Below are 24,243 nucleotides of genomic sequence, written 5' to 3'. Positions count from 1 at the left end.
TGCGGAGGGAGTGATCCCTGTGGTAAGCGGAGCTGGGGGATAAGTAAAGATATATTTAGTGGTAGGATCCCTTTGGAGATGGCGGAAGTTGTGGAAGATAATGTGCTGGATATGGAGGCTGATGGGTTGGTAGGTAAGGACAAGAGGAACTTATCACTGTTAAGGTGGTGGGCAGATGGGGTGAGTGCAGATGTTCAGGAAATAGAGGAGATGTGGGTGAGGGTAGTGTCAATTCTGGAGGAAGAGAAACCCTGTTGTTTAAAGAAGGAGGACCTGGAATGGTCGTAAATTGTGGGACTGCTTTGTTGACCGAGTCCACATTATCCGTCACAGGTGGGACATCCTGTTGTCCAAACATTTTAATTTCCATTTCTGTTCTGATGTGTCAGTCCATGGCTCCCTCTTGTGTCGAGATGAAGTCACCCTCAGGGTGGACAGGCAACACCTTATATTCTGTCTGGTAGCCTCCAACCTGATGGCATGAATATCGATTTCTCCATCCGGTAAATAAATTTTTCCCATCCCTCTTCCTCTATTCCCCACCCTGACCTCCTACCTCTCCTCAGTTGCTTACCACATCCCCCTGGGTCACCTCCTCCTCCCCTTTCTTGTATGGTCCACTCTCCGCTCCTATCAGATTCCTTTCTCTCTCCAGCCCTTGGCCTTTCCCACTAACCTGACTTCCCTTATTACCCCCCAGCTAGCTCCCTTTCCCTGTCCCCACCTTTTAATTCAGTTTTTGAAGATCTTAATTTTGCATATTGAAGTAATAGTGTATTAATGACAGTAATGAGGTTTAACATAAAATATTAAGCATATGCAAAATCTTGAGCTGCTGTTGTAACATACACTCAGTGGCCACTTTATTAGGTACAACTGTACACCTGCTCATTAATGCAAATATATGATCAACCAATCATGTGGCATCAACTCAATGCATAAAAGCATGGAGACATGATCAAGAGGTTCAGTTGTTGTTCAGACCAATCATCAGAAGGAGGAAGTGACTTTGACTGTGGAGTGATAGTTGGTGCCAGACAGGGGTGGTTAGAGTATTTCAGAAACTGTTGATTTTCTGGGATTTTCATGTACAGCAGTCTCTAGAATTTATAGAGAATGGTGCGAAAATAAAACGCCCAGTGAATGGCAGGTCTGTGGGTAAAAACACCTTGTTAATGAGAGAGGCCAGAGGAGAATGGCCAGGCATTCATTCAAATAACACACAGTTAATAACAGTGGCGGACAGAAGAGCATCTCTGAATGCACAGCATGTCAAACCTTGAAGTGGATGGGCTGCCGCAGCAGAAGTTAATGAACATACCCTCTGTTCCTGATAAAGTGGCCACTGAGTGTACTTAGAGGATTACGTCGAATCCATTATCGATACTGTTATTGTAGTAGGGTTCTTTCACTGTGCACCCAGTTCAAGCTGCTACCAGGGAAGTCCACAGAGCTCAAAGCCTGTGCTTGATGTTCCATTGGCTCTTTTACAAAAAAGCTCAATGTGGAAAGCAAAACTGGGCAAGAAGCTCCAACTATTGCAGCTGGCGTGCTTCCGTCAGCAGAGAAACAACGGTATTGATGGCAGTGAGGGTATAATCACGAGCCCAGACTGTCCCAGCAGGAAGCGGACGGCGCAAGTGGGAGGTGGCAACAAAACAGGGATAATAGTGATTTGCTTTAAAGATTTAATAGAAGATTCACAATTGTTTGCTTACCAGGCAGCTGCCACGAACCAGAAACCCTCACTTAGAGCATTTCACAACAAGGCCTCTGATGTTTGGCTATAATGATGCAAGGGCTCAATGAATGGTGGTGATTACAGGCTAAAAGGGAGTATCTTTATATTCAGAAACTACGGATGTCCTTTCAGAATTAGCTTTTCAAATGGTTTTTCCTCTTGCAGAGCACAGACCTTATTGTTTGACACAGCTGACAGCACCGACTGACTGTAATTACTCATTGCATTCAGTTCAGCTGCACCATATTTCCCTGAATATCCAAAGTTTAATTTTTGAGACAATTTTCAGTGCCAACTAATCAAAAATCCTCCATTTTTACTGAAAGTTAGTACTGATGCATTTAAAGACACAAAAGTTGGTAGCTTTACATTTTAGAGCTGGTTTCCAAACTCAGAGAATTATATAAAAATGTTTTTAAAATCAGTGCTTAAACACATGTAAACTACTGTGAGCCTACCAAAATACTCATCACTTCCAGTTTTCAACATTCATATCATTAGAGTTAATTGTAATCAATTCAAATTATCTCAGAATATGTCATCTATAGATCCTCACTACTAAATAATAGATGTTCTATAACAGAGCTCCAGTGAAGTGAATCTTGCATTGATTTACAATGCAATAAATAAACTGTTTGTTATTTTAAAGCCATTTCCTCTGCTGACCAGGCAAGCACACCATCTGCTCCCAATCTTCTTTCAATGCAGTCATGTTAGGGATGATTTGCTTTCAAATGTTTCTTCCCTGCCAGGATGTGGCACACAGCCACATGGCACTGGCTTACCTCTCCCCATCTCCTACCATTCATTGGACCATCATCAGTATAATGCAAGAATCACATTTAGACATGGTGACAGAGTGGGCATTTGACATAACTTTAAAATGATGACTGTTCGCTTTTGGACAACCTGTTAACAATATGGTTTGATTTCCAATGGGAACATTTTCTAAGAAAAAAGAACAGGCCCATACCAACTAAAACAGCATTCCTATTATTTGATTTATCTGTTGACAGGTATCTTTTAACCTGATTGTAATCTTATTTTATGTTAAACTTTGTGCATAGGATCACTTCTACTTTCATCCAGTAGCAAGAGAGAAGAGAAAAGATTATACACCATTAGCTTAATAATGTATGATATAATGAATCATTGCTTTCTAATGTAAATATGCTCCTTTTCCAGAACTTGTATGGCCAACACCAGAGCATTTACTACCTGCCAAAAGAAAGTAATGGAGCTTGTGAAAATATGGGCACTTTCCTCATTCACAGAAAGAGTGATATTTAAGTTTTGTTTTATGATAGTGTTCTCAAGAAATGCAATGTATTCCAAGAATTGTTATGAAAAGAAAATTAAGATAATATTGGGTGTAATGTAAACATATTTGTAGAGATTCTATGATTGCTAACATTTAGAGGCATTTAAGAACTATTAAATTTGATATCAATAAGTTAAAGAAAAATATTTTAAAAGTTAATAAGAGTAAAATTAATCAAGAGCATCAAGAATCAAGATTTCTGGTCAAGATGTTGCCTGCGTACTATACTCAACATCCTAATAGATCATAACACCATATATTTCACTTCTTTTGTATCTTTTACATTTGTTTTTCATCTTGAGTGTAATTCTGGAGCTGTTGGAGCCTGTAATTTGCAGTTTGGAGATTGTCTGGGTGTTCCAGCGCTCTTCAGTCTCGGAGAGGATTCTGCGAGGCAGAGGTGGTGAGCACGGGCAGGCTGCGGGACGTGGCAAGGTCTGACCTTTGACTCCATTTTGCCAATTAAAACTTCCATTGCTCTCCTTTAAAAGCAATAAGGGAGATTGAAGCAAGAGGTGTATGCAGACTTTTGGAGATCGTTTCAGCACTCTGCAGTCTCCAAGAGGTTTCCAGGAGACAGAGGCACCATGCGCGAACTTCATGGCAAGAAGGCTGCGGGACGGGGTGCAAGCCATTGTTCCTCTCCATTTCACCGATTGTAGCTTTCACTGTTGCCCGATCAAAGCAACGATGGAGTTTGAAACGTCGAGGCGAATGTGGAGGGTCAGTGCTGGCTGCGTGCCTTTTGACTACTGGAATTTGCTCTGCACCTTGAGAGGAGAGAGCCTGCCACTGTGCTCAGAGAATGTTGCCCAGGTTTTCTGCATCTTGGATGTGGACTTGGACTATAGACTTTTTCAGTGTTATAGATTTTGTATTCTCTGGTTTTCAGCTGAACTTTTTCATTTTTTTGTGTGTGCAGGTGGGGATTTGGGGACTGCTGTGCTTGTTCCATTTTTGTTTGGATTTTTTGTGCAGGGTTGGAGGGATTTGGTGGTTGATGATTGTGCTGCCATTCTTTTTCTTTCTTGGTTTTGTGGCTATCCAGAGTAGAAGAATTTCAGAGTTGTACCGTTTGGTATAAATGAACCTTTGAACATGAAATCCCGTATAAATCATTAAAGATATTAAATTAAGAACAAAAAATTACTTATCTTCCTATTCAGCAGTAAAGAACTACATTCAAATGAGTGTAATCATTTGGCAATCACACGCTAGGTCAAATCAGACACAAGTTCAAAGAGACTCATTACCCTGTGTATTGCTCTGGATTCTCTTCAGGGCTAAGCTACACTGTTGGGCTCCGTTTACAGGCAAGCAACAGAGTGGAGTGAGAGATATGGCCTGAAGCAGACTTGAAGTCGAAATACAAATCTCCCAGGCCAGCATTTAGCACTTGGTTCATTGAGGACATTTTGGTGGTTTTCATATTTAAAGTTTGCTGCCTCCCAAAGACCCTGTTTTTGTAACTGCACAGCATGAGCTAAAGCTACTGATTGATCTCCAGTCACTTTTGTGCATGTCTTCCAGGTATGCCAACATTCCTCCATTCTGCAGGAAAACCAATTTTTGTACTATGAAATTGTAATTCCTTCATGGCACCTTGCCGTATATTGGAAGGTTATCTTATAGATAATTTATAAGTTATCATTTTCATCAACACTGTAGGCTGCTAGCCATCCTCTCTACCCTCCATCTGTCGACAATCGGCACACCAAGGTGAGATTACACAGCACGACTGAAATAGTTGAATGCTTACACTATTCACATGGAATTGTCCACTTTTTTTTACATTATTAGTTACCTTATCTAAACCACTCTGCTAAAAATAGCAAAGGCTGGTGGGGGAATTGTGTGATCTTTCTGGATAGATGGATTAGGAAGACATTCCTATTGAACCGTATTTGATTTGCATTGAAGGAGAGGAGTGAAGCAATAAAGGCATTTAGGCATACAAATTTTAACCAAGTAGTGTTGGGATCAAATGAGGCATGAAGCCACACAGTTATTCATTTCTTCTTCTTCTTAAGGTCATCATCCTTACTGAGCCATAGGCACCTGACAGCAGCTCAGCAGAGTCCTCTGTCCTGGGCCAACTGAAGATTGGTTGGCCCCGTGGCTTCAGCTTTCATCATGAAACTTCATATGTCTTCCAGGCGAAGATCTTTCCTCTCTTAGGAATGAGACCTTCAAAGCTTCTGTTGGCATCTTACAGGATGGGGATGCAGCCCCATGCCCAACCCTCCTTTTGCAACCGGGCTTGGAACTGTCCATGGTGGAATTTAGTTAGGAATTTACTTTGAAAATGTATTTAGGCTAAACTTGCATTAAGATGTTAAACCAAAGTGGTTTGAAGTGGCATGTCTATTTCTTTTAGTACAACCTTTAAACAAAGACTTTGCACTCATAATCTACCTTTCACAACTTTAGGGAAACCAGTTATCACATTTCTTGATGCCATTTTGCACACAAGATTTCACTATGGTAAGTGATTGGCTAATAAGTGGAAATACCATTGGTTAAGGAACATCATATTCAAGTTTAGTTGTTATTCAACTGTACACAAACACTGGTGAATACAGGCAAAAGAAACAGCCAGGGTGCAAACATAGTACCAGCAGTCCTACATAGTGCACGGCACGAATAGAAGATATAATATAGCAGTAAACATAACAGTTATACAAAAAATACATAATATAGCACAAGTCCCTGAGTCCGTGGATGTTGTTGGCAAGAGCAAGCACCCAGTCACCTGCAGACAAACACAATCCAGCTTGTCTTCTGCCCAGTGAACAATGGAAGGCAGCACCACACCGCCTCCGGCGTCATCTCTCCTGTGTTGCTGCACCAAGCAACACCACGGCATGAGGCCTACTCTCCTCTACAACCAAGGCCACGCCGCTCCCCCACCATCGGCCCTGCCAATAAACCAATGAACCAGACTTGCAGCATTCCAGGTTACCAAGGTTCAACAGGGTCTTGCGATCACCAGAAAAGCGACCAAGGCAATCGCTCGCTCTTAGACTGCATTTCACTCTTAGATTGCTTTCCGCTTTTGCACACTGACTCCGACGTCTCTCTACAAGGTATGCACCAAGTCTAACTCCTCCGCCCTTGTGTAACTCACTGATAGGGTAGACTCTCTGATAGGGCAGATTTATTTGTTGTGGAGAATGCAGTAGGTAGAAGATAATGGCATATAAACTGTGTGCATAAAGTGGTCTCTTAAGTAGGGAGGCCACCATGCTTGACTGACAAATCTGTCAGAATTCTTTGAGGAATTAGCAACTAGGATAGACAAAGGAGAGTCAGATCAGTGTTGTTTACTTGGATATTTAGAAGGCCGATGACAAGGTGCAACACATGAGGCTAGTAAACAAAATAAAAATAGGAGTCCTTGGCATTACAGTTAATGTAGTAGCATGGATAGAGGATTGGTTGTCTGGCAAAAGGCAAAGAGTGGGAATAAAGGGGGTCTTTTCAGATTGGCTGTTGTTGACTAGTGGTGTTCTCAGCGATTCCTTTGGATTCACTGTTTTTCACAATATATGTTAACAAAATGGATGATGGAATTGATGGCTTTGTGGCAAAGTTTGTGAAGAAAAAGCATTTCAGGATGTATATTGTATGCATTTCTCTGACATCAAATTGTACCTTTGAACCTTTAAATTGTACCATTGAAGTTTGTGGAAGATACAGAGATAGGTGAAGGGGTAGGTAGTGTTGAGGAAGTGGTGAGTCTGCAGTAATGCTTGGATAGGTTGGGAGAATGGGTGAAGGAGTGGAAGATGGAATACAGTGTAGGGAAGTGTGATGTCATTCATATTGGTAGAAGAAATAAAGACTATTTTCTAAACGGAGAGAATTCAGAAATCGGAGGTGCAGGGGAACTTGGGACTCCTGAGATTGATTTGATTGGTAGTGAGGAAGGCGAATGCAATGTTAGCATTCATTTCAATAGGACTAGAATATAAAGTGAGGGCATAATGCTGAGGCTTTATAAGGCATTGGTCAGACCACACTCGGAGTATTGTGAGCAGATTTGGCTCCAGATCTAAAGAAGGCTGTGCTGGCATTGGAGAAGGTCCAGAGAAGGCTTACAACAATGATCCCAGGTTCACACTTAAGTATAGATCATTGGAAGAATGAAATTTTTAGCTGCATTCCACTTGAAAAAATTACTTATAATTTAAGAGATAAATATGAAATATTTCTGAAAATTTGGTGCCCTTATTTACAAAAGATAGGATTAAATATATAGGTGCTCTGAAGATAAAATTACTGGTTATCTGGGGAAATAAATAAATATACATATTAAAGCTATTATGAACTCCATGGAGCATGTGGGGATCTTCTGGTAGCCAGGCATTCTTTCTTTCTTTCTTTCTTTCTTTTTTCTTCTCTTTTTGTTTCTATAGGGATATGTTAAGGGGGGGGGGGGGGGAAGGGTTGATAATTTTTTTTCTTTCTGTAACCTATTTGAAAATTCAATTTAAAAAATTTATTTAAAAAAAACAATGATCCCAGGAAATAAGGGGTTAACATACTGTATAAGGAGTACTTGATTGCTCTTGGTCTATAGTCACAGGAGTTTAGAAGGATGAGGATGGGATTACATGGAAACTTACCAAATATTGAAAGGCATGGATAGAGTGAACATGGAGAGGATGTTTCCATTAGTAGGAGAAGCAGAGGGTACTGCCTCTTTGGAACCGAGGTAAGGGAGAATTTCTTATTTCTTTAGCCAGTGGGTGGTGAATCTGTGGAATTAATTGTCGCAGGTGGCGTATGGAGGCCAATTTGGCTATTTTCAAAGAGGAAGTTGATATGTTCTTGATTAGGGTGTCAATTTTAGATGGAGATGGCAAGTGAATGGGTTTGAGAAGGAATAATGAATCAACCATGACTGAATGGTGGAAGAGATCCAATGATCCCTGTGTCTTATGGTCTTTTAGTCTAATGGACAGAGGAAATTACCCAGTTACATTAACTCTGCCTGGCTGTTGCATTTATCTGCAATTGTTAGCAATAGATTTGAAAGAGGTCATCTTCAATAGTCCAGCATTTGCACATCCTGCAAAGAAAGCTCAAAATATTTAGTTTCTCTAATGAGTCTGGCACTCACCGCTATCTGAGTCAGAAGCAATGGTTCCATTACTGACATCGCTCAATGATGTTACTACTGTGGACCAATAAAAAGTAAAAGCTCTTTGGGAATTGCAGCTGTTTACAGGAATAATTAAAAGTAACCCTTCTGCAGATTTACTCATTTCTCCCACTCAAACTAAATGTCCATGTTCTAAGATAGGCAGATTATTGCAATGATTGTCACTGCTGTAAACAGAATTTTGAACAACCTCTTCAGAATGGGTGAGCAGATAGCACTGCCATCTGCTGGTTAAGTTTGGTTTGAAAGGACAAATGCAGTTAATTCTTACCGACTTATGGCATACTTCCCAAGAAACTGAACTTCACCCTTTGTTTTGCCACGTTAAAATATTGTGAGCAGCATTAAACCCACATCCCTTAATATTTATGAATCTGCATTATCCTATCTGTAAATCTGCCCACTTGCAACTTTGACTCAGGTCCCATTTTTAGATTGTTGTTAAACTAAACAACCATAGAAATCACTTGTGTCAAGTAATCTGAGGAATGTGCATTCAGTGTGAGAGAACACCATGTAACTGCAAGTCTTATCATTCTAAGTATCAGTGTTTCCAATAGTTTGTCTGGTAATATCACTTAAATATAGGTATGATTCATCAATGTATATTAATTAATGTTCTGGAACATGTGAGGGAATATTTATGTTTAATTAAGGTGTGTATTCTATACAAAGGGGGAGGTCTTACTGGTATCTACATTTTTGTTACCTGTGGAAAGTACATTCCCATATCACCAATAGGTAAAGAGGACCCTGTGCAGTTAACAGCAAGTGAACTGTGTTGTTAGCATGTTTAGTAAACATTATGATATCTGTGACTTCCATCAGGAACAGTTGCTGTCACTTTGCTGTGCAGAAACCATCCAGATTCTAGCATCTGTAAGCTCTTATGTCTACAGAAAAAATATCAACCCCCCTAAAGGTACGATCCCCATTGTAGATGAATATCGAGCAGTCAGGAATGGGGCAGAGAATGGTTTGGGATCTTCACCTTCATGTTTTTTTTCTCTCCTGCCCCCACGATCATCTAGCTTCCCAGAGATGCCTGGCCACGTGGAGTCCCATTTTTATGCTCCCTGTGGGAATAATCATTAAAGAAAGCATTATTTTAACACGAGGAACATTCCCCAAAATGCACTTGTTACTTTGAGCACACACTGAGTGGAATGTGTATAAGCAGGTTCCACTGAATTCCAGAGTTGTGTTGCGAGTCAAGATGCTGGGATTAGGACCCAAGCATTGACAGTTCTTTTCTCCTCACAGATGCTGTTCAATCAGCTGAGTTTAAAGTTCAAAGTGAATTTATTATGTATATGATATCATATGCTACTTTGAGATGCATTTTCTTGTAGGCATTTACAGGCAGACACGTCCCATTCCAATTCTGATATGTCTATCCATGGCCTCCTCTACTATCAAGATGAAGCCACACTCAGGTTGGAGGAACAACACCTTATATACTGGCTGGGTAGCCTCCAACCTGATGGCATGAACATTGACTTCTCTAACTTCCGTTAATGCCCGTCCTCCCCTTCTTACCCCATCCCTGACATAATTAGTTGTTTTTTTTTCTCTCTCTCTGCCTGTTCTCCATCTCCCTCTGGTGCTCCCCCCACTCCCCCTTTCTTTCTCCCAAGGCCTCCCGTCCCATGATCCTTTCCCTTCTCCAGCTCTGTATCACTTTCGCCAATCACCTTTCCAGCTCTTAGCTTCATCCCACCCCCTCCGGTCTTCTCCTATCATTTCGCATTTCCCCCTCCCCCCACTACTTTCAAATCTCTTAGTATCTTCGCCTTCAGTTAGTCCTGACGAAGGGTCTTGGCCCGAAACGTCAATAGTGCTTCTCCTTATAGATGCTGCCTGGCCTGTTGTGTTCCACCAGCATTTTGTGCGTGTTGTTTGAATTTCCAGCATCTGCAGATTTCCTCGTGTTTGCTCTGACATCACCCCCTATTCTTTCCTCCAGTCACATCATTAGGCAATTTCACCCTGGGAAAAAAAGTCTCTGGCTCTCTATCTATGCCTCTTCTCATCTTGTACACCTCTATCAAATCATCTCTCATCCTCTTGCTCCAAAGAGAAAAGCCTAGTTCATTCAACCTGTCTTCATTAGACTTGTCTTCTAGTCCAGGCATCATCATGGCAAATATCCTCTGCACCCACTCTAAAACTTCCACATCCTTCCTATAATGAGGCAACCAGAACTGAACGCAACATTCTAAGTGTGGTCTAACCAGGGTGTTATAGAGCTGCAACTTGTAGGTCCAGGATGGGACTGTACAGTCATCACTGTTAAAGGGGTGGACGCCGTCATCGGATTCCGTTGGTCAACTGAAGAAGAAGAAGAGAGCTGCAACATTACCTCATGGCTCTTAAACTCAATCCTCCAACTAAGGAAGGCCAACACAATGTATGCCTGCATATCTACTCTTCCAACTTGAGCAGAAACTTGGTCGACCGCAGGATCTCTCTGATTCTCCACACTGCCAAGAATCCTGTCATTAATTCTGTATTCTGCCATCAAATTTGTCATTCCAAAATGAATGATTTCATACTTTTCTGGGCTGATTTCCATCTGCCGCTTCTCAGCCCAGGTCTGTGTTTGGTCAATGTCCCATTGCAACCTACAACAAACTTGCTCACTATCCAGAAACTTTTATGTTATCTACAAACTTATTATCCTAGCCTTACACTTCCTCATTCAAGTCATTTGTAAAAATCACAAAGGGCAGGGGTCCTAGAACATATCCCAGCGGAACACCACTGGTCACGGACCCCTGAGCAGAATACTCTCCATCAATTACCACCTACTGTCTTCTATGGACAAGCCAATTCTGTATCCACGCAGCCTCCTGAGACTCTAAATGAGCCTACTATTTTCATGTGTGTGCTGCTTTAGATTTCCAGTATGTGCAGGTTTTCTCGTGTTTACCATTTTGATTTGTTCATATAAGTCATATGCTTCAAGCCCAACCTTTCAAAACACTTCCTCATGGTTGACATCAGTGCTACTGGGTGATAGTTGATAAGGCAGGTTATCAAGTTCTTCTTGCTCATCAGTATGACTGATGCCTGCTTCAGACAACCAAAGCGAGAATTTCAAGGTGTCAGTAAACACAGCAGCTCAGATCTTCAAATACTCGGCCAGGTCTACCATCTGGGCCAAATGCTTTCAGTGGATTTAACCTCTTGAAGGATGGTCTTACAATGATCACAGGGTCACGGGGGAGGGGGGTTGTGGGGGCTTGTGAGGGTGCATGTTCTGTCAGTCAAAATGAATATAAAGGGCATTGAGCACCTCTGGGAGAGAATCCTCGTTGCCATTTATGGGTTGTTTGCTGTTGTGTTTTGAAGTATCTAAAGTTTCCAGAAATTGTGCTTAAATGGAGAAAACAACATATTGTAATGTTTGCTATGTTGTAACAGCCATCATCTGTGAACTAAAGTTTACGTTGCAGGAGGCTGAAATATGCATCACATGACAACTGATATTGCCAGCTCTGTAGCTCACTTCCTTATGATGTAAATGAAGACTGTTCTGTCCATCGAGTCTGTGTTGGCCAAAGCGATCCATACAACCTATCTCTCACAAATGTCCCCTAACCTTCCCCACCCTCTGTGATTCTCTTAGCACCTACTTCCACTAGGAGCAGTTATTTATAGTAGCCATTTCTGCTAACAATCCAGCACATCTTTCCAGAGTAGCTACTTGGTGCACAGAGTAATAAAATCAACATTATCTGTACCCCAGTAGTTTCACCATCATTACCACTGTGAAATCTAGGTCAACCAATATAATAAATAGCACCTTATATGAATATACAAAATGACATATATTCCATAAGTAGAAATATGAGCTTTGCATAAGATTGCTCCAGCTTTCATTAATTATCTTTGAAATGATACTGAATTTTGTACAAGCTCACAAAACACAGCAGAGACTCAGTGGGTCAGGCAGCATCTACGGAAGGAAATAGATAGGCAACACTTTGGGCTGAGACACCTCACTGCCTTGTTTCCCGATTTGCTGAGCAACTCCAGCATTTTGTATGCTGCTCCAGATTCCAACATCTGCAGTCTTGAGTACATTGCTAAATAGGGTTGCAGATCCAGTTCCAACTGTACTGTGATGTACCATGGAGAGCATTCTAACCTCTGCACCACCATCTGGCATGGGGGCAGGGCAGCGCACAGGATCAAAATAAGCTGCCGAAAGTTGTGAACTCAGTCAGCTCCATCATGACCATTAGCCTCCCCAGCATCCAGGACATCTTCAAGGAGCGATGCCTCAACAAGGCGACATAAATCATTTGGACCCCATCACCCAGGCCATGCCCTCTTCTCATTGCTACCCTCAGGGAGGAGGTACAGGAGCCTGAACACACTCAGTGATTCTTTCCCTCTGCCAGCAGAATTCTGAATGGATATTGAACGCATTGACACTAACTCATTAATTTTTTTCTCTTATTGAACTATTTAGTTAACTTTTTAATATACATATACTTACTGTAACTTACAGATCTGTATCATTATGTATGGCAATGTACTGCTGCCGCATAACACATTTTGCGATATATGCCAGTGATATTAAACCTGATTCTGATTGGTAGCAGAAGCATTGTTGCAGAACAATACAATGTACAGTGACACAGTCAACCTCTAATTATACTGCCTCCTCTATTTGGCTACATAAGACCATTAGACAGGGGAGCAGAATTATGTCATTTGGTCCACTGAGTCTGCACTGCCGTTCAAAACTGGCCAATTTATTCTCCCTCTCTAACCCATTCTCCTGTCATTTCCCCATAACCTTTAAAGTCCTTACTAATCAAGAATCTATCAATCTCCACTATAAATATACCTAATGACTTGGCCTGCACAGCTGTCTGTGGCAATGAATTGCAGCGTTTTTCCACCCTCTGGATAAAGATATTCCTCCTCGTCTCTGTTCTAAAGGGGCATCCTTGCATTCTGAGGTTGTGCCCTCTGGTCCTAGACTCTCCCCTGTCCACTCTATCCAGGCTTTTCAATACTTGGTGGGTTTCAATAAGAACCCAACCTAATAGTGCACATTAAAAACGTTTTAAGAATGACTTTTCAACTTGTGCAAGATTACAATGCAATCAACAGGACTCTGCATGATAACATGACAAGAAAGTGTGATCAAGATAAATTTACAACAGTGCTAAAGGTTGCAGTTAAAGATTAGATCAATTGCTGCCAATTACTTTAAGCTCAGTGATATGAACTGGAAGTTTATTTGCAATACTACAGCATGTGTGAGGCTGCAGATGACTTTACAGGTTTTCACTAATTTGTTTTCAATGTAAAACAGTTGGAAATTTTCCTCTGTGTCTGGAACTAATATCTGTAAAATATGCATCCCCTTAAAAGTGTGCAATGTGTGCCATTAAAGAGCTAATGAAGCTTTGAAATATTCAGCCTAATATTTACAAACCATCAAGATAGATGTTGGTAATTTCTTTTAATAAAGCATTTCCACAGCCAGAAAATAATTCATATTGTTCTGGGACCTTCATCAACTAACTGTACAATTTACAATAAGCCAGATCTTGCTGGCTCAGTCTCACATCTTGAAGTGCTTTCCTGTGTCTGTCCTTAACCAGAGCTCAACGTAAAATGCTAACCTCACTCACCAGAGACATCCTGGACTCTAGAGGTGTGCCCTTAGCACAATGAGGAAATCCTGCTTCCGAAATACACTGACAAAATGTAATAGCTGGCAAACCCTTCTATTAGTGTCACCAGCCATATAAGTGGATAGTTTTTTAATTGGTTTTAAATGGCAAAATCATTTTTGAACAATTGAAGTCACAGTGACTGATCAAAAATATTGTAAAAATGAAATTAATAGAGATCTAAAATACATCAATTAAAAAATTAAATAAAACTACAGCAAAATAATAGGAAATTCCATTTCCTGTTCTTTCACAATCCAATCCCCACAATTGAAACCATAAAGTTCATAGTGTCAAATAGCATGGAAACTGGCCCTTTGGCCTAACTGGTCCATAGTGACCAAAGTGCCCCATTTACCAGCGTTTGGCCTATAACCTAAACCTCTCCAATCCATTCACCTAATTGCTTTTAAAGTTATTATTGTACTCGCCTCAACCCTTCCTCTGGCAGCTCACTCCACTTACTTCCCATCTTTGTATAGAAGAATTGCCTCTCACATTCCTATTAAATCTTTCCTTTCTGACTTTAAACCTATGCCCTCTAGTCCCTGATTCTCCAGCCCCAGGAAAAAGACTGAATGCACTTACCCTATCAATGTCACTCATGATTTTCTACAACTTTATAAGATCTCCTCTCAGTCTGCTATGATCCAAGGAATAAGTCTTAGCCTGTCCAATCTTTCCCTATAACTCAGTCCCTCAACTCCAGCTAACATCCTTGTAAATGTTTTCTACACACTTTCCAGTTTAATAGCATTTGTCCTATGGTAGCGTGAACAAAACTGAACACCCCATGGGACCTCAAATCCTGTGTTGGTTCTAAACTAGGACAGGGTCCAAGGAGCAATTCCCTAGTGTAGTCCTGCGGAATTTCAACAACTTGACTTCTTCTAAATGCCAGCATGTAGGGTACTAGAGATAAGCACTGAACTTGCACAGTTTTGTGCTTTGAATCTGTCAGCAAATCCACGTCCTACTAACGGTACATTTCATGGTCCTGGATTTTGAATGCGACTTAAAGATCTAAACGCTGTTGATTCTGTTCCTAGTCAGCGAGATCCAGCTTAACGTACAACTACAGAAGCAGCATGTCATGTCAAAAATACCACAAATCACTCTCTGCAATTATCACAGGATTGATAGGGCCATTGATGGTCCTAGATAAACATACAGTGCTCTGTGTGAATGTAATGTGCCTTTGAGCTTCTATTTAACATCAGTATACAGATTTTGGACATTGAGCTGGGATTTAAGCCAGTGATTCAAAATTGGCAGGTCTCCACATGTGGAACAGCGGAGTGAATAGACTCTGTGACAGTGAATAGACATTGAGGAAGAGAGGTTGGTAAGACAACCTAACCTGGAGTAAGAAAGGTAAATTTACAATGTCTAAAAGGTTGCTTTTCAATGCTAAATATTCTGAAAGAAGTATAATGGTATGGTGGTTGATAAGAAAGACCATACTTTTCATTTGAAAGCAATAGCTTTGTATCCAAAATAAATTTTTTAAATTGGTTGGTTAATAAGATACAGATATTTAGACAGGAGTGCTGAGGAAATGGATCTTCATTAGCTACCAAAGAGTATGCCAACAGAGCATGCCTTACTTAGAGTCATAAATTATTGAATCATCATAGCAAAGAGTCTCTGATCTTGTAGAGCAATCCTGATTTATTTGCTGCTGTCAAATTTCCACTTAATCTTCACACTCTAATAGCAGCTGAAGTGGTCCTTCAGATCTGACTAGTTCCCAGTGTCATTGGAGGCAAAGGGGATGAAAGCCATATCAGAGATTAGAACCATTACTCAATTTCATCAAGGAAATATTAGTCAGCTTGCAGTTAATGAGTTTACCCTAGAAATGGTCAAACAAACATCTTGTATGAGCAGTTGGTGAGCCAGAATCTTTTTGATTATGCATGGACAAATTTTAAAACCTACAAGGGCAGGACTGAAACACAGCAGGTTTCTTCATCTTACTTACTGGCTTAGTGGCATTAAGATTGTTCTTGAAAACATGGATTTTAAATTTATGAAAGGACTTGCATTAAATTAATCTCTGCTAAAGCAGCAACCACAACAACTACTGCCACTTCTCCCATCCCACAGTATCCTACTGAGCTCCACCATGAATCTTAACTGTTTCATCTTACATTAGGGAAAAGCAATGCTCTCTGTAACTTCTTACGCATTTACACGATAACTGGAATGATTTATATTTTGTCAAGGTGTAGGTTTTATTTTTTTTGCTGATATGAAATTGAAACGTTTTCCTTCAGAACACATCAAGTCCGCTCTACATTTTATAATATTTTACTTTATTTTCAGTTCAGTTTTTCTTCAGGTTTTAGACAAGAAACCACAGATGAGGGAATCAGCACTATTTCTCAGACATTGCCACTAAGCCCTCTAATTTCAAGAGTTGTATTTTAAAGCACTATAGTTATATATTTTTTTCAGTGAAACATAATGCATGAAACAAGTGTTTATATAACAGATATATTATGTTCTCATAACTCTACACTCCTTATGACCATTTAAAATGTCACTGCACTGAGCAATGTATTAGACCCTGTACATTACAAAGGCAATCACCACATAACCAATTGCCAGTCTAGTCCCATTCCCTTAAATACACAGTATATTTTTAATACAACATTTACATGGACATTAATTAAATTCTATTCATACAAGGTATTCTGGCATGATAACAATTAAAGTTTTACAGCCACAACAATCCATTGTAATAGTCATCATCCACATACAGACTTAAGTACAATAATGATAACTTTATTCCTCTTTCTCTGGATAAAATTACTTTCAGAATAATTGGCAACTGTCAGGTTTTGTGCACATATTATACAAATTTAAACTATATTGTTGCATTTAAAGTATTTCTCCTCTGAATGATATAAACAAATACTAGGTTGTGTACAACAGGACGTGGAATTATATTTCCTTTTATAATTTCTATTATAATGAAAATAAAGTCTTGTTTTCATTTTGTGTGAATCATCACTTTTAGAAATAGATTTTGTTTGCAACTCTGTATTGCGTAACTGCAGGGGTCAAAATCTTTGACTGGCTTGTGCCATAGATATGCATTAGAACAGTTCAATAGCTTACAAACAGTGCTTGTCGACTTATCCTGAGTGTACCTTCTCCATCTCTTGGGCACTGAAGGTTTCTTCAGACAAGATTTTAAATTTTGATAATTTCTCTCTTCATTAATTAATTTACATTTTTTTTGGCTCACCTAACTATTTGCTTAAAGAATCAGCTCATTCCAATGAACAATGGAAAGGACATTTCTTCTGTTGATGGGAGGAATTTTAAACTCAAGATTCTGACCTCCTGGTTGCAGGAATCCATTCCCTCTGGGGCAATTAAATGTGGAAGCTCAAACTACCATTTCCATAAAGGCAATCTCCTCGCACATGGGAGACATAAATACCTAGTCTGAGAGCATTGCTGGTTGATATGGCATTTTTATTAGGTATTATAAAATTCTGAAAATACAGGAATCAAATTAAGTGTAAGGTTCAAAGGCCAAGTTTTTTTTTAATAAGAAAGATGATTCATTAAGTCTAAATAAAAAGTATAAAAAAGAAAACACTGATCCCAGTCAACAAAATTGTGTTTTAAGGGCTGACAACCATTACCCAACCAAAACAGATTTATCCATTCCCATAGTTAATGGAAGCAGCTTTTCTTGCAGTAATATGCGGAGAGATGTCCATCATCCTCTAGATATAATGTATGTACAGCCGGAGTCCCACAAATGAAGTGTTCTTATGTCATAGGACAGTACTTTCTGACTCCTCATCGGAATCTGCTCTTACTCTAAAGTCTGCAACAGAGTTTGTGCACATTTGGTCTGAAGGTTCAGTGTAGAGCATGTCATACACCTCTACTGACTGTACAAAAGAGGAGTCAGGATCGCCCATATCTGTAAGCAGTGGAAAGAGCAACAATACAAGTCAATCCTTAGAGTAAACACAGATTAAAGACATTCCATTAAACATCCTTGTTAGTGCCAGTAGCTTGTGACAAATAATAGGGATGTCACAATATGGTGATCTGACAATTTCTGTACTGGTGCTTAGGTATTTGAATTTTGCCACTGACTCTGGAGCCTGCCAATCCTGCCCCTCTTTTTTGCCCCAGAGCTGATAAATATAATTTTGTTCTTCTCCATCAGTTTACTGAGCAGTTCTCAGTTTTGCACAAACCTATTGTATACACAATTAAATCAGAAAGGTCGTTGTGTTTCAATTAATTATTAAACAATCATTTAAAGAAACTAAATTAAATTAAATTCATACTATATCATTATCACCATACAAGTTCCACTGGAATCTTATTTCTAATTAAGGTCGAAAAAAGAAACACTTGCTTTTATTAACCCCTTGTATTCTTTTAAAAATATGCCTAATTGGCTATTTTACCTCTGCCAATGGTGAGAGAGTTGTCTAACTAGTTCCAGGCTCTTCATGTTCTCATCACTTAGGGCTATTTAACCTACTTCCTTTTCAACTGAATTTCCTTTCACTTCCCATCCTAACAGAGCACACTTGCCTTAAATCTGACTCCAACACTACCTGCCAATGGAAGCAATATTCACTTAAAACTCTCCATCGTTTTTACACCTTTACCAAATCTCATTCCAATCTTCATTCCTCTAAGAACTCTCATTGCTTCATCAATCTCTCTTCATGTAAGGGAAGCCATCATTCGAGTTATTGTTTCTTCTGACACTTTCCAGGGCTTTGACATTCTTCCTGATTGTGCTGCCCAGAATGAGTAGAGTGCTCCAGCTGAGGCTAAACCAATGAACGGTCACATTTACCTGAGTTGTAATCGGTTCCTTTCTGTGTAAATCTGTGATCGCATACAGTCTTTCAGCTACTGAAATAAAGGTAGGCTTGCATTGCAAGTTAATGTTTGGGGTTGGCCTTTACTGATGAAATAATACCTTCACTCAAAATATTGACCTTCCTTTAATTTCCTGCGTGTGCCTGGATTTCTTTGGTTTTTATTTCAGCTTTGTAGTCATTTTGTGAACTCTGCTTGCTTCCATATCCTGCACGTGGACTGCATCACAGTTTCCTATTCCAACCTGATCTACCTGGACCTTCATCTTCTAACTTTCAGTCTCTTGTGATACCCATCGAAAGACTGAGCAGGTATTAAGCTGCAACAGCTTTCTACATTCATCTCGTGTCCTTAAGACTTTGCCCCTAAACACATGAAACAAAAATCACAGGTAGTGAACTAAAATAAAATTAAGTCTGTATATTAATAATATATGTATAATCAAGTGAGATCTGCAGTGCAGCCATCATTTTGCACATTAATACATCATTCCTTAGCTAATTGCTCCCAAGGAGTGAACAGCATCTTAAGTTTGTGAACTAGAAATGTACATCACCATACATGAACAGTACAGCAGAGTACAGACATTTCAACACATTATCACTCCAAGATCAATCTAACCCTTCCCTCCTGCATAGCCTTCTAGATTTTGTTCATCCATGAGTCCCTTAAATGTTCCTAACATATCTGCATCTACTGCCACCCTGCAGTGGATTCTATACATCCACCATGCTCCCTGTAAACGATCTAACTCGGACTGCAGTATATTTCCCCGATTCATTCTTCCATTCACCTTAAAATTATGCCCCCTCATATTAGCTAATTTCATCCTGGGAATAAAGTGCTGGCTGTCCACTCTATCTACGCCTCTGATCATCTCATAGTGGAGTTCAAGGCAGCCTTTGACTGCACACAAAAATGAAGAAGAGAATGACAGACAGAACATTTAGCATCATGATTCCTCAGAAAATGATTGTGTGTATGGAATAAATGATTTATCATTGAATCACTTGCCCACCGTAATCATACTGACCCTTTTAGCACATAAGACAATAAAACGCAGGAGCAGACTTAGGCCATTCAGCCAGTCAGTCTGCTCTGCTGACCCATAATCCCTCTCAACCCCATTTTCCTGCCCCCTCCCTGTAGCCTTTGATGCCCTGACTAATCAAGAACCTACCAACTTCCGCTTTAAATACACTCAATGACTTGGCCTCCACATCTATCTGTGGCAATTAGTTCCACAGATTTGCTACCTCTGGCTAAAAAAAAGCCTCCTGATCTCTGTTCCAAATGGATATCCCTCTATTCTGATGTTGTACCCTCTGGTCCTTAGACACACCCAATGTACTAAACATTCTCCCTGCATCCACTCTATTCAGACCTTTCAATAGGTTTCAATGAGAGCCCCACTCATTCTTCTAAATTCCAGTGAGTACAGGCCCAGAGCATCAAAGGTTCCTTGTACGTTAACCCTTTCATTCTTGTGAACCTCCTTTCCAATGTCAGTACATCTTTTCTAGATAAGGGACCCAAAATTTCTCACAATACCCCACGTGTGGTTTGACCAATGGTTTATAATGCCTCAACATCACATCCTTGCTCTGATGCTCTAGTCCTCTCAAAATGAATGCTAACATCGCACTTACCTTCCTTACCACGGACACAACCTGCAAATAAACCTTTAGGGAATCCTGCACAAGGACTCCCAAGTCCCTTTACACCTCTGAATTTTGAATTTTCTCCCTATTTAGAAAACTCTCTATGCCTTTATTCCTTCTACCAAAGTGTATGACCATACACTTCCCTGCACTATATTCCATCTGCCACTTCTTTGTCCATTCTCCCAATCTGTCCAGGTCCTTCTGGAGACTCCCTGCTTCCTTAACACTATTTGTCCTTCCACCTATCCGTGCGATGTCCGCATACATGGCCACAATGCCATCAGTTCCTTCATCCCAATCACTGACATATAACACATGAAAAGAAGCGGACCCAACAGTCACCCCTGCAAAATTAGTCGCTGGTAGCCAACCAGAAAAGGATTCCTTTTTTTCCCCACTCTCTGCCTCCTGCTAGTCAGCCAATCTTCTATCCTTGCTGGTATTTTTCCTGTAATACCATGGGCCCTTATCTTGTTAAGCAGCCTCATATGTGGCACCTTGAGAAAGGCCTTCTGAAAATCCAAGTAAACAACTTCCATTGACTCTCCCGTGTCTACCCCTCCTGTTATTTCCTCAAAGAATTCCAAAAGATTTTTCACGCAAGATTTCCCCATAAGGAAACCATGCTGACTTTGGCCTACTTTACATGCACCTCTAATTATCCTGAATCCTTATCCTTAATAATTGACTCCAACATCCTCCCAGCCACTGAAGGCCTATAATTTCCTTCCTTCTCCCTCCCTCTCTTCTTAAAGAGCGCAGTGACTTTTGCCCACGTTAAGCCTGTATCTTTCTAATACCTCACCTATTTAAGTGCCAGTATAAATGTAAATATAAGTTTTGAATAGAGTGCTTATTAAATCCTAAATAATTCAACGTGTCTTATACCACATAAAGAAGTCAAGTCTGAATAATCCGGAGATGTGCAATATGGTTGAGAGACCCAAACGGAATTCAGTGTTAGCACCGTCTTCAGTTCAAGATAGGCTGAAGCTTCTAATTCTCCACAGGCAGGTTGCCTTCTGCCACTTTATCGCTTTAAAAACAGACTAATCTCCAAACGTGTACAGAGTGCAATGGTAACCCTAAATCTAAGTTATGTCATTAATGCTAACAAGATGGGCATTTTATTTTTATAGCATTGCTTATGGCAAGATTTATTAAATCCTTACACCTTTCCCCCATGTTTCAATTGAGATAGAATCATATGAGGGTTTAACTTTCTCTAAAAGGAAAGCGTAAGCTTTGTTCATCTTTAAATCCTACACGGTGGCTCAAAATGGGGAAAATGTAACAATAGCTAATTTCACAGTGTGTGATATTAACTGCTCGCTGCAATATCATGACATCCCTTATAAATTATAATAATGAAAATGGAACAGGGCAAAATAGATCATACAAATAAAACAAGGTTACATTTAATAAGTAAGCCATGTGATCAAAAGGTTTCATTCAAGTACATTGCGTGGTCGTAAAGGGGAGAAAGTAAGAACACTTAGAGAGGAGCAGGAATCATTAATATATATGCTTGTGAACTCTGTGACAACATCAAGCCATGCAGTTCTGCTTCAGTCTCATGCAAAGGCCAGTTCAGATGAGTTAGTGGTGACATACAAATAGCAACGGAAGGAGTTCCAGAGTTAGCTCAAGTGCCAGAGGGGAGGTCGTTGCACCGGCTTACCCTAAATTCCCCCTCACACTTAGCCAATATAGACTCATTCTGGTCAAACAGCTGCAAGAATACAACATAGGCACCCAAAAGGAAAAGAAGACATTAATAGAAAAATTGTTCAGAATTTTGAAAACGATAACGAGAGGAATTCCACTGAAAAGAAAATTTATGTCAATAACAGCAAGCTGATATGTAAAACACGCAGGAAATCAACCATCCATTTAGGTAGAAAACATATAAACCAGTAAAATCAAAATGAAGTAATGAAATGCATTAACTCCAAGAAAAATATATTATACATGTAAAGGCCTGCATGTAATGTTTTAGCTACTAATTTTTTTTCAGATTCTACTTTAATGTTAAAGGCCATATGCAAATGTTTCTGGGCTATGTGTATACTTATCCCTCTATAGAAGTTTCTGGCCCTTAGTTGGATATGGTCTCAAGCTGCAGCAGGCACTCTGGTACCTCATCCAACAAAAGAAAATACAATCAGATGTTGTCACACTCCCTAACCTGGACCTTTTGTTGGTGCTCGTAACTGTCATAGACATCTTTGGGATCTCTGGATTAAAGTTTGTTTTTGTGATGCTTTTTAACAATGATGGTAATCTCACAGTTGATTTCAATATTGTTGGACAATACTTTCTGCCTCCTTCTCCAACTTCATTCCCATTTCATTACCAACAGCACTTGAATTTGATAGACTAGCTTGTACTTTGGGGCTTCTCTATTACAACATCTAAAACACTCCAAGTTATGGCCCAGGATTTCCTGCAGTTGACATAATTATCAGCATTAAAGCTAAATTTGCATTGTGCAGGCAATTGTGAAAGTCCCACTACGACTGAGGTCATTGTTGTCAAGTATATCCATGCAGTGGTACTTGGTGTGACTTTCAGTGTGACACACTTGATTAATCTGTGACAACTTCCTGCAGGTGCTGGTAACCAGATCTTAATGAGACACATCTCGATACAAGCAACACTCTTCCAGCTCCAGGGGAGTGTTGCTACAGTGGCTGGGGGAGGAGTGTGAGCGAAGCAGTGCAGGGGTCAGATTGATCATAGTGGGATGAAAAAGGGTAACTGCTATGCAAAGAGTTTATGGAAACCCTCCTGGGCTATATCAGGAGCTTCAGAGAAGTCTCTGCAAGGAGCAATACTTCATGAACAGTCTACGAATGGAGTTTTTGTGACTGCTCTCCTGGAGCTGAGAGCAGCAACTAGTGAGAAATGGCAGAGATCAGCAGTGGTTTGGAATGGTCTTGGGGCCAGGAAGGTGAGTCTGTTTGTTGTGACCTTGACATCCACTGACAAAGCAATCAAGGTACACATGACAGATTTGGTTTGAGGTTGCAGGAGTTCATAGGTATCTGTGCAAAATGTGAATACTGGTCATCTAAACGTCACAGCTTTTAGAGGGAATTGGAATAGGAAGAGCTGGGTGTTCTGTGTGGAAATGAGAAGTGCCTTCCTTCAGACCAATATTCTGAAGGAAATAAACAAATTTTGAATGTTGTTGTACTGTTGACACAATTTGGAGATGATCTATAAAAGAAAGAAGGTGTTGGCACAAATGGAAATCCAGCTTAAAGATCAGGAGTCAAATTCCCAACAATGTTAGGACACTCAGAAATAGATGTCACCATTGTGGAACTCAGGGTTGAAATGGTTTTTAATTGCACGGTCCCAATTTTAGGATTTATATGAAGGAATTTCTGAGCCCTACTCTTTCTATGAAATCACATGCCTCGTCATGTTAACCAAATCAGACAGTTGCCTGACAGTAAATCATCAGGGACATGAGTTGCCATGAAATTATTAACAATAGGGCTTACTATCAGCATTTCTGAACAGCATGGGATTTTATCCTTAAAGTATAACTGGTGTTTGCCATTTTAAGGACAGCTTGGATCAGGAAAATGGGAGTAAAATAAGGGTAAACTACATTCAGGAAAATGCAATTGTAAAGTACATATAAATAACCTCAATCCTAATTTGTACCTTGATGAGATTCTTTTCCTTACTAACATGACCAAAAAGCATTACTCGCTATACAAGAAGACATAGGAATGGGGCCAATTGCAGAAACTTAAAAATGC

At 40.0% G+C, this 24,243-nt stretch overlaps 2 protein-coding genes across 13 annotated transcripts in view; one reads left to right on the top strand and one right to left on the bottom strand.

Annotated features, from left to right (window-relative positions):
- The window catches only part of tex47 (testis expressed 47), a 60,233-nt gene extending 56,067 nt beyond the window's left edge, over positions 1 to 4,166 (top strand). For 4 of the 6 annotated variants that reach the window (XM_073025924.1, XM_073025920.1, XM_073025919.1 and 1 more), the window contains one exon: positions 334 to 4,166. In XM_073025924.1, the coding sequence (XP_072882025.1) occupies positions 334 to 464 (131 nt within the window). In that variant the 3' untranslated portion in view covers positions 465 to 4,166. The remainder of the gene's footprint in view (positions 1 to 333) is intronic. The other 2 variants (XM_073025923.1, XM_073025921.1) reach the window with 1 other exon arrangement.
- Positions 4,167 to 16,229: 12,063 nt separating this feature from the next.
- arhgap44a (Rho GTPase activating protein 44a) overlaps positions 16,230 to 24,243 on the bottom strand; it is a 283,281-nt gene continuing 275,267 nt past the window's right edge. For 6 of the 7 annotated variants that reach the window (XM_073025913.1, XM_073025911.1, XM_073025912.1 and 3 more), the window contains one exon: positions 16,230 to 17,877. In XM_073025913.1, the coding sequence (XP_072882014.1) occupies positions 17,726 to 17,877 (152 nt within the window). In that variant the 3' untranslated portion in view covers positions 16,230 to 17,725. Of the gene's footprint in view, positions 17,878 to 22,148; positions 22,200 to 24,243 lie in introns of all 7 variants that reach the window. The other variant, XM_073025914.1, reaches the window with a different exon arrangement.

Source organism: Hemitrygon akajei, chromosome 22 (genome assembly GCF_048418815.1).
Source record: "Hemitrygon akajei chromosome 22, sHemAka1.3, whole genome shotgun sequence".
Taxonomy (NCBI): domain Eukaryota; kingdom Metazoa; phylum Chordata; class Chondrichthyes; order Myliobatiformes; family Dasyatidae; genus Hemitrygon; species Hemitrygon akajei.
This window is presented reverse-complemented; position numbering and strand designations above follow the sequence as displayed.